The sequence below is a fragment of the Fundulus heteroclitus genome, chromosome 15 (assembly GCF_011125445.2).
Source record: "Fundulus heteroclitus isolate FHET01 chromosome 15, MU-UCD_Fhet_4.1, whole genome shotgun sequence".
Taxonomy (NCBI): Eukaryota; Metazoa; Chordata; class Actinopteri; order Cyprinodontiformes; family Fundulidae; genus Fundulus; species Fundulus heteroclitus.
Genome location: NC_046375.1, coordinates 14,614,694 through 14,628,431, shown reverse-complemented (window position 1 = coordinate 14,628,431; position 13,738 = coordinate 14,614,694). Strand labels below are relative to the sequence as shown.

At 38.8% G+C, this 13,738-nt stretch overlaps 1 protein-coding gene across 1 annotated transcript in view; it reads right to left on the bottom strand.

The window, feature by feature from the left end:
• Window positions 1-885: 885 nt before the first annotated feature.
• The window catches only part of LOC118566191 (low density lipoprotein receptor adapter protein 1-like), a 53,391-nt gene continuing 40,538 nt past the window's right edge, over window positions 886-13,738 (bottom strand). The window contains exons 5-8 of the mRNA XM_036147601.1: window positions 5,170-5,284; window positions 3,023-3,095; window positions 2,747-2,833; window positions 886-1,031 (exon numbers count right to left, since the gene is read on the bottom strand). Coding sequence (XP_036003494.1) covers window positions 886-1,031; window positions 2,747-2,833; window positions 3,023-3,095; window positions 5,170-5,284 — 421 coding nt within the window. The remainder of the gene's footprint in view (window positions 1,032-2,746; window positions 2,834-3,022; window positions 3,096-5,169; window positions 5,285-13,738) is intronic.

Sequence of the window (13,738 nt, the reverse complement as noted above, 5' to 3'; positions counted from 1 at the left end):
TGTTTGCTGCGGATGTGAGGGGGAGGGCTGGTGTGGATGGAGGCTGGCGGAGAACCACAGAGCACAGTTGGTAAGTGAAGGGAATAAATGGACAGAAAACATCCAAACACAACACATGAGAGGTCAGACCTAGTGTCAATGAGTGGAATGTCATGAAAAGCATTCGCCCCTTACAAATGTCGTCTGTTTTGTCACAATTTAATATTTCAGATCACCACAGAAGTCTTAAGCTGAGTAAATACAAAAAGCAGTTTTCAAATGATGATTTCATTTACTGAGGGAAAAAAAATATCCAAACAACCTAGCCCATGTGAAAATATATTCATTCTCCTTATCAAAACATACTTTATCTGGGATTACCCAATTTTTTTTAAAAAAATTTTTACTATCCGCATCCAAGTCCTGATTACTGTAAATAAAGAAATCAGTTATGTCTGACAGAAGGCTGAAGGATCTCAAAAAGCACCACATCATCCTCCAATCTAGGAAAATTTAAGAACAATTAAAAGTCATTGTCACAGTTTGTGACCTTAAGCTCAAGCACACTTGCCCTGCGCAAGAGGATAATGATCCAAAGGACTCACAGGCAGACGTTGCAAATGTGTGATGGAAATTTCAGCCACTAAGAGCGGCACAAGCAGTCGTCAGTTTAGTGAGAATTACTTTTTCACGATTACAAAAATAAATAAAGGAAAACTTTTAAAAACGGCGTGGTATATTTGCTCACGTTAAATGATATTGAAATTTGTTTAGTGATCGCGAACATTTAAGTGACAAAAAAGAATAATCTGTGATGGTGACCAATACTTTTACGCAGCATTGTATGCTTGTAGCTACTCCAGGGGGTCCGCCAGGCTTCTGCTCTCCCCGGGTCCACTTGGACCCTTAGATTTTGGCTCCCAGTTTAGGTGCCTGGTTGACTAGCCGGCAATGTGGTGTGGAGTTCTGGGTTGGGCGGTGTGCGACTGCGGGGGTGGCCTCGCCTCGCAGCAGGGGTGTGTCGAGTGGGGGTGGGGGCATGACCGGCTTGTCTGGGCACCTACGGGTTCAGGCTGCGGAATCTGGTTGGCTGGCTTGTTCATAATGTGTTGGCCTTTGTGACAAATTATTCAGATTATAGTTTCAAACTCCCCATCCTCCCAGATGAATCCAAGTGTCTTCAGAGGTGAAAAACAGGATGTGAAACAGACTGGAGATGTTGCATCACTCTTCCTGTGAACTGCTGTCGCTAAACGAAGTTAAGATGCACACGGCCAGGAAGCTAAACCAGAACTGCAGCGGAAGACCCAAGAACGGCTGAACCTAGCTCACCCCCCTGACCTCAACGCATTTCAGAAGCACGGTGCAGCACCAGGATTCAGTTAGATGTCAAATTCAGCTTTTGTACTAGATAAACAGAAAACAACATGAGGTCAATTACCAGTGGCACGTTTTGTTCTGGGCTTTTCTTTAGGACCCACTTTGCGTATCAGGGATCGTGTCTCAGAATACTGTATAGTGGAGTCTTTGTTCCTCCAACTGAAGCATGAAGCGGGTTCTTTTGGCCAGTTTAGCCTCATCACATCCAACAGTGACAAATACCACCAGTACCTTGGATGCATCATTGGGGGTGGAGTCATACGCCCTCAGGTGAGTAAGGTTGACAACCTTGCTTCCCGTCCTCCTCCAACAACCAAGAAAAAGTTGAGATCTTTCTTAGGTTTAGCTGGTTGGTACCGTTGTTTCTTCCCCAACTTCTCTACCAGATCAGCTGTTCTTAGTGACTTGACCCCTAAATCATTCCCAAACAAGAATAAACGGACTCCAGAGTGTGAGACTGCTTTTACTGATTTGAAAAATTGTTTGTGTAATGATCCCGTGTTGCAGCGTCGAGACTTAAACCACCCATTTACTGTGCACACTGATGCGTCTGGAGTTGGGCTAGGAGTGGTGTTGCTACAAGGTGATGGAGAAAAACAAAGACCAATGCAGTAGCTTAGCCTTAAACTGAAAATATTTCATTCTTCAAAGGGGGAGCGCAAAAGAAAAAATTTGATAACCACCGCTTTAAGGCTTTAGACAGCTACATACTAAGAGAGAAATATTTAATATAACGATATCTGTATAATTCAGAAATGGACGAAAAAAGAACAATTAAGAGGCACTGTGAGGATCCTTTGACCCTCTGAGGAGCTGAGAACATTTTCACCTATAAATGTCAAGGCTAATGGAAAGCTAGAGTTTGCTGGTACCCCTCAAGACTAATGGCTATGCCTAATTAGGGGGATTTGTCGTCTTAACTGTGAGGAGTGACAGATAAATTTATGTTAATCGAAAACTACACATTTACAGGCCTCATTATAGTGGCCATACAATAACTCGTAAAGGTCATTAAAGGAAATATAGCTTGCTGCAGAGAATCTGAAGATATCCCAAATGAGTAAAAATGTCTGGGTGCATTTCACCACGGCTCCCTTGGACTCAAACAGCTAGGAAAAAGTAAAAAGATGACTGTGAAAACTAGCCACTTGCCATCCAAATATGCACTGAAATATGGGAATTGCTCAACCTTATAGTAAGTTCACCGAGGTAAAAGTTCTGATAAACGTTCCTTAGATGATAAGAAATAATATGCTTCCTTGCAGCAGTAATCTCATAAACCTTCTGCCATGTTTTGCAGATGGTATCTTGTGTGCGAGTCTTACAACAGAGCCAAAATATTTGTGCAGGGACACACGAATGAGGACAAAGAGGTAAATCCTCCAACCTGAAGGAACACACTGCGTCTCTGTCGTCTCCGTCTGTCCGTCGTTGGCTGAACAGGAACAGCAGGTCCTCACTTTCTTGTTTTTGTCTGCAAACAGAAAAGTTTCAGACAGAAAAATATTCTCAGAATACTAACATGGAAAGCCTTATTTATTTGTAATATTGATTTTATTTCAAGCGTCCCAAAAAAAAAAAAAGCTGATGTTTTTGTTTAAAGACGTTTAACAGGGAAGATGGGGGTAAAATTCTTTATATTTTCAGATTTACATTGACTTACCTTCCTGAGCAATCTCCCAAAGATCAAGCGCTACTTTAAAAGCCTGCGCTACAGTTAAAGTCACAGCCTGAGCCTGGAGGAGGGAACAAAAGGTAGGACAGTAATGAAACACAAATATTTGGGGGGGGGGGGGGGGGGGGGGTTCCATGATTTATGTGTTACATTTTTGCGATTTTAGTGTTATTGCTTTATCTTTTAATTGTCCCCCGAAGTTTAGCAGCTTTTTACTTCCCTTTGACATTAGTAGAAATAATTTTTGGGTTATGAAAAAGATGCAGGTACATCTATAAGGCCTTAAAGAATATAACAACCTCAATGAGATGAGAATCACGCCACACTTAAACTACGCTATGATATGCTTCTATAATAGACATTACTACACTCCTAATCAAAATCCTAAGACCCGTTTAAAAATTGCATAAATTAGCATTTTGCGGTGCTAAAAGAAAGTTCTAAGTAGAGCTTCGAAATTCATGAAAATAAAGAAGAAATGTGAACAAGAGACCAAAAGTTGTGAGCAGGCAAGTTATTGCAAACAACAATTTAACTCAGACAGACATTCATCAGCTGATCAAAAGTTTAAGACAACAGCCTGCGCAAAAATTTGGATTCCATGTCATTTCCTGTCAAGTAATCACACTGTGAAGATCTCTCGATGGCAAAGGCAAAAAAGCTCACCGTCTATGAATGTGGTGGGATTGTTGAGCTGCATAAACAAGGCCTCTCACACGGTGCCATTGTCGAGGTCGGATGCAGTAAGACAGTAATTTAAAAAATCAAGTGGTAGACCCAAAAAAAGAAAGACAACATCTCCTTCAACGCCACAAAATTGCCCATTTGGACTTTGCAAGGGAGTGCCAAACATGAGACATTCAACAGTGGAAGAGAGTTTCAATCTCCGATAAGAAAAAAAATTATTTTTAGTTCGATGGCCCTGATGGCTTCCAACGTTACTAGCATGACAAGGAGATGCCACCTGAGATGTTTTCAGCATAGCACGGTGGAGGGGGTGCCATCATGATCTCTCTCCTTTAATGGAGCTCCAGGTTGTGCAGGAGCGTCAAACAGCAGCTGGCTATGTGGAGATGTTGCAGCGGCCATCCCTCATGACTGAGGGCCCTCGTCTGTGTGGTAGTGACTGGGTTTATCAGCAGGACCTTTTTTCCCCCCAGGAGAATAGCATCACTCTTTTGGACCATCCTGTGTGTTCTCCTGAAGTTAATCCAAATGAGAACATTTGGGGATGGACGGCAAGGGAGGTTTCCAAAAATGGACATCAGTTCCAGACAGTGGATGCGCTTCGTGAAGCCATCTTCACCGCTTGGAGCGGTATTCCCCCTAGTCTTTTGGAAACACTTGCATCAAGCATGGCAAAACTAATTTTTGACATGATCAACAATAATGGTGTAACTACTCACTACTGAGTCAGTTTTTGACACTTTCATTTCTGTTTTAGGAGGTTTTCTTTGGGTTGTGGTCTCAGCCGATAAACAGCCTACTTGAGTTAAAGTGTTGTTTCCAATAAATTGTCGGCTCACAACTTTTCGTCTCTTGTTCCACTCTCTTGTTTTTGCATTTTGAAGCTCTACTTAGTACCTTCTTAAGGTCCAACAGCGCAAAATGTAAATCATTGACATTTTTAACTGGTCTTAAGATTTTGATCAGGAGTGTCTAGATATATAGAACCTTCCAGTGGGAGATAGTTTATCAGGGAACAGGACAGCACTGGGTTTTTCCAAATGATTAGATTTGTGAGTGTTGGTCAGATGTTGATGCCATATAGATGTGTTAATTACCATAACGTTTCCTTGATGGAGTTTGATCAAGGTCACATTTTGGGTTTGCGGGAGGCTGGGCAATAGAATCGAGCAACTGCCAAATGTAAAGAGTTGACTTTTTTTCGTTCAGCAATACAGCAATAATAATAAAACAGCTGATTTAAATGAATAAATCAGTATGTGCTTGAAAAATGCATTCAAATGCCACTAATGGGACTGCCACAAGATGGCACCACACAACAACCTGAATCATGTTCCTCAATTCAGGAGGTTATTCTCTTTAATTGAAAATGGCCAGAAGCCTACTGGTCAGATCTGTGTATAAATATTGGTGTATGAAGGGTGAGGTTGGAGGTGTTCCACACTTACAATTTTTCTTTTTTGGCAGAGGAATGCATGACACTCAAGAGTCTCGTTGAACTGGCTTTGGGAGATGTAAGCGAAGACCTTGTCTTGAGTTTTATCTGCGGTGCAGTATGAGATTCTGGAAGAGAGGACAGGAAGACAAAAGAGGAAAAACATGTTATTTAAAACCAGTAGTAATGTGGAAATAATATATCAGTATTTCTGAATTATTATCTGCGCAAATATGTTTCTGCGCAAAAGAGCTTTCAATGTTTTACTTTTAAATGTGGAAGCGACACTGTTTCGTAGTTTAGGCTGAAACTTGACTTCTGGGAACAGCAAAGACGGACACCACAGAGCAGTGCAGAGAGAAGACGTGCTTTATATTTCATATTACAAACAAAATGTATTAATAAAGCACATGTGAGGAATTTGTAGGTTTCCCTGTGGTTTAGAAATCTTTTTACAGCCATATTTGGACTTAAAGCCCCCTTGGTGTGTTCTGTTGACTTTACGTTGCATGATCATTTCCCCAGTGGGTGGCACAACTCTGTTAAAACACTCGTAATCTGTGACAATGTTGTAGGAGGACTACTGATGAAAGACAGACCAGACCTCCCACACACAGGTGTTTCATACCAAAATCAAGAATCACTAGACAGACATCATTTGCACTCCAATGATCTCTATTTTGACAACCGTGACACTGCTGGTATCAAAATGCTGAGAACCTGTTGAATGAGGTTGGTCACTTTGAAGGGGGAGAATATTTATGAACTGATTAGTAGTAGTTATATACCGTTTGCAAAAATCTCTTTTCACTCTCACGTTAAAGCACACACACACATATATTATATATATATATATATATATATATATATATATATATATATATATATATATATATATATATATATATATATAAAGATAGTTAGGTAAAAATGTCATAAGAAATGTAAAATTAATCATTGCATAGTTTTTAGTAGTGTAGCATGTGTCAACATTATATTGCGTTTTCTAAATTATCTGTTTTATAAATAATGGCTCATGAGTTTTGCAATCATTCATACTCATTGTTTTCTTTCTATGCATAGGAGGAAATAATGTGGGACAAATCATTTCGAGACAAAACAATGGCAATGCCCCCGATGCGCTTTACACTACAATCAGTCATTCAACTATTTTCACACACGTTCACACCCTAATGGTGGTGAGTTATGTTAGTAGCCACAGCTGCCCTGGGGCAGACTAACTGAAGCGAGGCTGCCATACATCGCTGCCACTGGACCCTCTGACCACCGCCAGGAGGCAATTGGGTTGAAGTGTCTCGCCCAAGGACACAACGTCTGAAATGGTTGGAGCGGGGGATTGAACTGGCAACCGCCGGTTACAGGACAGACAAAAACGAATGAACGAACAAACAAACAAAAGCAAACAATTAATATAACAATCCCTGCTAGGTCTCAGATTAACCTCCTTTATCTCACAGAACCTAGTATTGAAAATGTTTTCATCAATCAGGTAGGAGATTTCTACTGAACAGTTTCCAGATTACCTTTACAATGTGTATTAAATTGAGTTGACTTTCCACTGAAGTCGTTCCTAAAAAAGTTAAGGCTCTTTAATATGTGTGGCAAGATTCATTATTACCCCCAAAACAAGTCTGTCTTCAAACCTGCTTTGGATGGAGGAGATGAGAAAAGCATTCAGTATTTTAGTTACTAACTGTGTGCTATTGTTTTATAATTAATAAGAATAGAAATAATAAGTAAGTTTCAACTCTCGAGTCAAGTCTCAAGTTAGGACATGTAAATCCCAAGTCCAAGTCGAGACGTAGAAGTCCTAAATTTAAAATTTCCAGTTATTAACAAGCAATTTGACCAAATATGTAATTTAACCACAGATTGATTATTTAATTTCTGCTAATCATGATTCCCCCCATTACATCTAATTGAAACGGTATAATAAAGATCACAATAAGGCATCAGATCGATAACGTTTGTTCATAAATAAATTGTCAAAGGTTAGCTGAACCCGATCCAGATGAATTAGACCCAACTGCTTTAATCTCCTTACGCAGCTTCTCTGGTTCTGCTTAGACAAATAACCAAGCAATTTGCTCTGTCAGATTTTAATCAGAAGCAGTATTGATCTTGAGCCACCATATGTTTCTATCTAAGGGTGTTACTTGGACAGGCAGCTTGCTTTATACCTGTTCCTTTAAATAGATGTGGAAATGAGCCACAGCTCGGGATGCATCTGACCTTTGTCACTAGGCGTCGCCTTTTTTGGAAGCAACACAAGGACAAGAGGGGCTCTTTCTGACTGCAAGGCTGATCTAGAACATTAATGTCTAATCTGAAGTCTGCTTTTTTGTCCAGATTTAACACAGCAGTCTTTAACGTGTCACCATGGCTGTTGATGGGTGACACCAGATAAGTCTGCTCAGCACTGGGTGGATCACTGGGCGGATCACTGTGTAATCTGCCATCATTAGTGTGCACAAAGAGGAAATTGGTACGGCTGACACTCATTTGCAGCTTCACTCCAAAGAGGAGGGGGAGGGTACTAAAAAAGCACAAAAAGTAATTTTAAGATCAACTAACGAGCATGAAATCAGCGATGCTCGCATCGCTCCCTCTCATTTTGTTTGCTGGCTTGCAACACTGACGCATGACCCACATTGCAATGCCCAGGACACCCGGCTCTCCCCACGCTCCAACTTATATTTGGGCTGTAATTGCGTAAAAAATGCATAGAGAAAATGCTGAGAGGTTTGACCTATTTAATGCTGAAAAAATAAGTGTGATAGCAACAAAGTATTGCAACTGCTCAATATAAACTCAGCTATTACCAGTAACCAGTTTCTGTTAGCTTCCTAGTCAAAAAAAAAGAAAGAAAAAAAAAAAAAAAGAGTTACAGTCCATATATGTTAGTTCACACGCATGGCCAACACAATATAGAGGCAGTGAAGGCAGCATGTGTAACAATTTATTTTAAATGTATGATTTTATTTAGAAAATCACAATAATAGGAATCTAGCGACAACATAAATCTACAACTTGCTTGCAGTTTTGTGTTTGTGTGCTTGGAAGAAATTACTTGTTTAAAAATTATTACCCATCAAATTATTAAAAAATTATGTATACAATAAGAGTAAAAGTCATAATTTTTGTTCTGTTTTGGTATTTATTTGGGGGTGGGTGGACATGACTGTCCTCTGAAGGGAGAACATGCAGAAAACTCAAGGGTACCAACTGCGGCCCAGTTCAAACACGTAGAAACAACAATCAATTAGCTTGACCCTTTGGCGTGCAATAAGTAAATGTTTTACGTACTAAAGTCATTAAGTATACAGACAAATTATTTCAGTTTAGTCAGCAGAAGTTTGCGTTCTTTGCTGTGAACTTGAGTTTTCAGATTCACACACACACACACACACACAAACACAGGTTTAGAATAGCAATGTAAAATTGTACTGTAAACTACATTTAGATGACTATTATAATTTAAACAAAAACAGGCTCCTTTTTCAGGGGAGTTGGCTTGTTTTTCCAGTTCCTGTGGGGATATTATCAACAGGGTTGAACATATCATTGTAAACAGGGTACATGCATCCCTGTCAAGTAAACTGCTTATAAGCCCTGATCAGAAAATGTTTGAGGGTTTGTAAAGATTTTTTATTTTAAAAATACATTACTTCTGAACTGCAGTGCCTGTAACTGGAGTCAGCGCCTTCAAAAAAACATTTATGGTTGCTTTGCCTCGATTTCTTAAGCTGCTGTCATACGGTTTCTGATCGTGCCACGCATGTTGATGTGTCTAAAATGGCATTTTACTTGGATCTAAACAGGAAAAAAAAGGAGCAGGTTCTGTGAACCATCAAGCTCTGCCATGCATTTAAAGCATTTGTGTTGATTGTGATGCACCTGTTTTTTGTGTAGTGCATATTTATTAGAATGACGGGTGTAGGATTGACAGTCAGCTCTGGTTCAGGACACGGTACTAACAGCACGTTATGCAGTGACATCGCAGTTTCTCTTTTTCTTTCACTTCATGATCGCAATCTTGAGTTGAAAAGTCTTTCTTTGCTAAAAAGTATATTAGGGGGCCCCAAAGTAGCTAAAATATAAAAATAATTAACACAACATCATCTGCCTTGTGAGCCACTCTCATGGCTGCTGATGTTACCTTATTTTTAACTAAATATTTGGCAGACCGAGATGACTGAAACGTCATGGTATAGCATGAAATTAAGTAACATTAAGTCATTGCTGTAACAGTTTGATAGAATATAGGCACATTTTTGTAGCAGTGAGTTGGGGTTTTATATATAAAAATTGGACAGTACATAACAATGAAGATAATTATGAGAGATTATAGTAAAGAATAGAATTTATATCTTAAGTCATATTGGCAGTCGGTGTCAAACCTTAAAAAAGGCAATTAAATGTTGGGGGGAGGAAAAACAGCTAAAATAGGTACAAATTAAACTAAAGGATTAAAAGAATAAGACAGAACAGATTTAAACATGTACATTCAAATACAGCTATATTGATAGTTCTAGTTGTGAAGTAGACATGTTTAAGATCTTTGCTAAAAGAAATAATATATGGTCACACATTTCAGAAAACACATTTTATAGTGTTATCCAAGCTTAATTGTTCCTGGTTATATTATGCGACAGGTTTTATATAGGGAGTTTTATGTAGTGAGTTTAGGGCCCATTTATAGTCTGTTCCTGCAAGTTTTACAGTTGCCCTTCTGGTGATTTTATGTTATTTATTTATTTTTGGCATTTGTAGCATCTTCAATTTCAAACATGATGACCAAAAGAATCTGTGGCCCTTTAGCTTAGCAGGAAATCAAGAAGCATACAGGAGAAATATTAAAACAATATTGGCTTAAGGCCACATATTTTTATTTGCCACTGAAATGCAATGCAAGCACACAATAGTGTTATGGGAGTACAGATTTTTTTTCTCTCCACACTTAATGATTATCTGAGCTTCTTGGATTCAAGTTCATACCTCTAATCACACTCAATGAGAGACCCCAAGTTTTCAAACAATTATTAACTGTGCTAATCAGAAAAAAGGTCAGACTGCCCCTCCTGTTGGAGCCTCATCAAGCATCCAGCATGCTAAGGTGAGTAAACCTTCACCTGTGCTGTCAGAGTGTGAGCATTGTGTACCTTAAATAATAATATGGAGTTTTTGAGATTACAGCTTTATAGGTTTCTACATATATTTTATAGAAGTAATACTTATGTGCAGTACATTATTTGTGTGTGTGTGTTTGTTTTTGTACTTGCAGCTGAGTGAGAGCATTATTTGCTCATTTTACTAGTAAAGTGAGGAATTTGATGTAAAGTGAGGACCCTTTTTCTTTGGACCTCGCTAAGGTCTAAACCTAATTGACACTAAGGTGTCAATTAGGTTTAGGTTAGGGATATACTGGGAAAGGTTAGGGTTAGGGACAGGGTATAGACTTTACTGGAACATCTAGTCCTATGCATCTAATGAATATACTGCAAATATGCCAACACAAACACCTTCATGCAATAAATATACACTACGCTTAGTACCTTTTTAAAAACATCAAAAGATAAAAAGAAAAAAATACTAATAATGCCAGCGTTGTGACAACAAATAACACATCAGTGTCCTTCAGCTTGAAATAACAACATATAAAAAAAGAACTTTACAAACAACATTAAGCTAGGCCTGAACAACAAAAGCTGAGCTGTCAATCTGCATCGTATCGCCGACGGAGCCCCTCTGGACTGAATGCCTTTGATCTTTTCTCAGTGTAGAACACCGGCCTGTGTGAGGCAGAAACTGAATATCATTGGAAATATTTATATATTTTCAGAACAAAGCCTCAACCGAAAATCTGACATCAAAGCCAAAAACATTCACTATAAACTGCACAGAAAACACCTGCTGTTAAAGCAAAAAATTTACTCTCTTTTAGTTTCAAGGTGGAAAAATGAGAAAAGCAGAGCTTCCAGTATAGTGCAGCCATCAAACAGTCTAAAAAACAAATAAACAAAAGAAATTATTTCGGAGGCTGTTCCAGAGCGCTGTCATATTCTGAAGCTTCAACTGCAGATATCTGACAGCAATGTGCATCATTAAAAGGTGGGCTGTCAGTCAGCATTTTGGCTGTTTTTATTCCTTTGCCCTGAGACCCGCCTGTTCCGCTGATTGATATGCTGGCTGGTCACTGAGAGCTCTCATGGGAATATGAATGATTAACACGTAACCAGATGGAGGCTGCAAACACCCTCACAATGTTCCTCTCGCTGGGAGGATCAGTGTCAGCTTTTAAATGAAGGATGTTTTTATTTGAAACAGGACCACTGAGAACGGCGTCAGCTTTCAATACCCGGACATAGATCAGGTTCATCGCAGTAAATAAAAGCCTCCCAAAGTGGTTCATACCCAGGATCAAATTAGCCAGTCGTTGCCTGATCCAGTGAGTTGCTGCATTGATCAAACTCCCACATCTCCACTCAGAACCAGAGGTCTGATCTCTGCAAGCTCTAGTAACAGGTTATATACTCAGTGTTTCTATTCTGTAGAACAAAAGGTACATTTTCTCTTTTACGCATTTTCTTTAAACAAGTTTTAAAAGAACATACACTTTGAAGTGTTTTTCATCACAATAACACAAGTTTCCAATAATAGCAACATTTGTTTGTGAGTTATGTGTCTCATCCATTAAAAAAAAAAAAAAAAATAATAATAATAATAATAATAATAATAATAATAATAATAAATAAATATATATATATATATATATATATATATATATATATATATATATATATATATATATATATATATATATATATATATATATATATCAACTTTACACAAGCTAGCTCCAATAGATTTGAAAAGAACACTTGTTCAGGGCATAAGTATTGGTATTTCGGCCAGGATTTGAAAATGCAGATAAGATCAACTCTTGGCCGAATCATTATTGACAGCAAAAAAAAATATATATGATTCAGTGTGTACCTGACCGAATAGCCTGTTACATCTGTTACAGTCCAAAGTGGTTCTCGAGGTTCAACTTCTGTGATCATCCGCCTGCAGCCCAGATTTTTGTGACCGTGTGGACTGCATTAAGATAAAACTAACTAAAAAGGTAACGGCACCTACTGTGACATGAAAAAGTGTTTGTCTCCTCATAGATTTCTTCTGTTTTAGGTTGTCAAATAAATAATAAATCAGACAAAGATCCATCTAAGGTTTACTCCAGCTTGTCCTTGCAGGGTCATGATAGGGCTAGGCCCTGTCTCCGGTGGTCATTGTTCAGGTTAAACCCTGGACATGACACCTGTTCTTCAGAGAGTGATACAGAGATGCAAAAGACAAAAAAAATAAAATAAACATGCACATACAATGCATACCAAGGAGTAGTTTGGAGAGACCAAATAACCTAAGAGTCATGTTTTTGGTCTCTGGAAACATGCTAACTCCATGCAAAAAGTCCAAAGCCTGGGATTCAAACCCCTGACCTTCTTGCTGCAAGACAGTGAAAAAGTAATTATGTCTCTGTTCAATAATTAATTAATTGTGATCAGATCAATTTTGACCAGCAACACCCAGGCCTGATTACTGATAGACCTTCAAAATCAAGAAATCTGATCTTTCTGACTGGTCTGAAATCTAACAACTTTTCAGAGGAGTGTAACACGCAATCAAACAGAATGGTCTATTGTTCTGGCACGGCCTTGCTGCTTCAGTAATTGGTTGACTTGCTGTAATTGATGGGACCATGAATTCTGTTCTCGTTCAAAACATCCTGAAAAAGAATGATGTTGTTTCATGACTGAAAACCCTCCAACAGGACTAAATGAAAACAATCCTGCAAAGAGTGGTCCAAAGTTCCTCCACAGCGAAGTAAGAGATTAATTTCTAGTTACTGCAGATGCTTGATGGCAACCGATTTCAAAAAAGTGGCGCGAGCTGTTAGCTTTAGGGGGCAATTCGTTTTTTACATGTGGTCGAATAGTGGAATAGATTTGAAAACTGCATTTTGCGTTTACGTTGGTCATCTCTGTCTGATATTTACATTAGGTTGATAATCTGAAACATTTGTGGCAAGAACAAAAGTTGAGCTGCAGTCAAACATTAAATTTCTCAGAATAAATGAAAACATTTAACTTGAATCTGTGCATCAACACTGCATTGTTACAATTTAAGTAACGTGTATAATAAAGATGTGTTTATAATAATTTTTTATTGGTTACAATCCAGTCACAAACATAACTACAAATCGGGTATGGGGTCAAGTCATTGAGAAGCTCCGCAACAAAATAGGAAAGGTTGAAATCATTATGTCGGATGATCGTTTTTAAGATAAAACAGTCTAATCCTGCAGGTGAGGGACACGACTGGAATGGGCTGTCAAGAACAGAGTGAATGGAAGGGCTGCAAAATGTAACAAGTATGGGATTGGACATGTGGCTGGATGCTGTGGGTGGTGGTCCTCGCTGTCTTGGGTGTGGGGGTCTTGTTTCCAGTACGATGCACAATGCATTAATGTCTGCTTTCTACTCGCCCACTAAGCTGCCCCC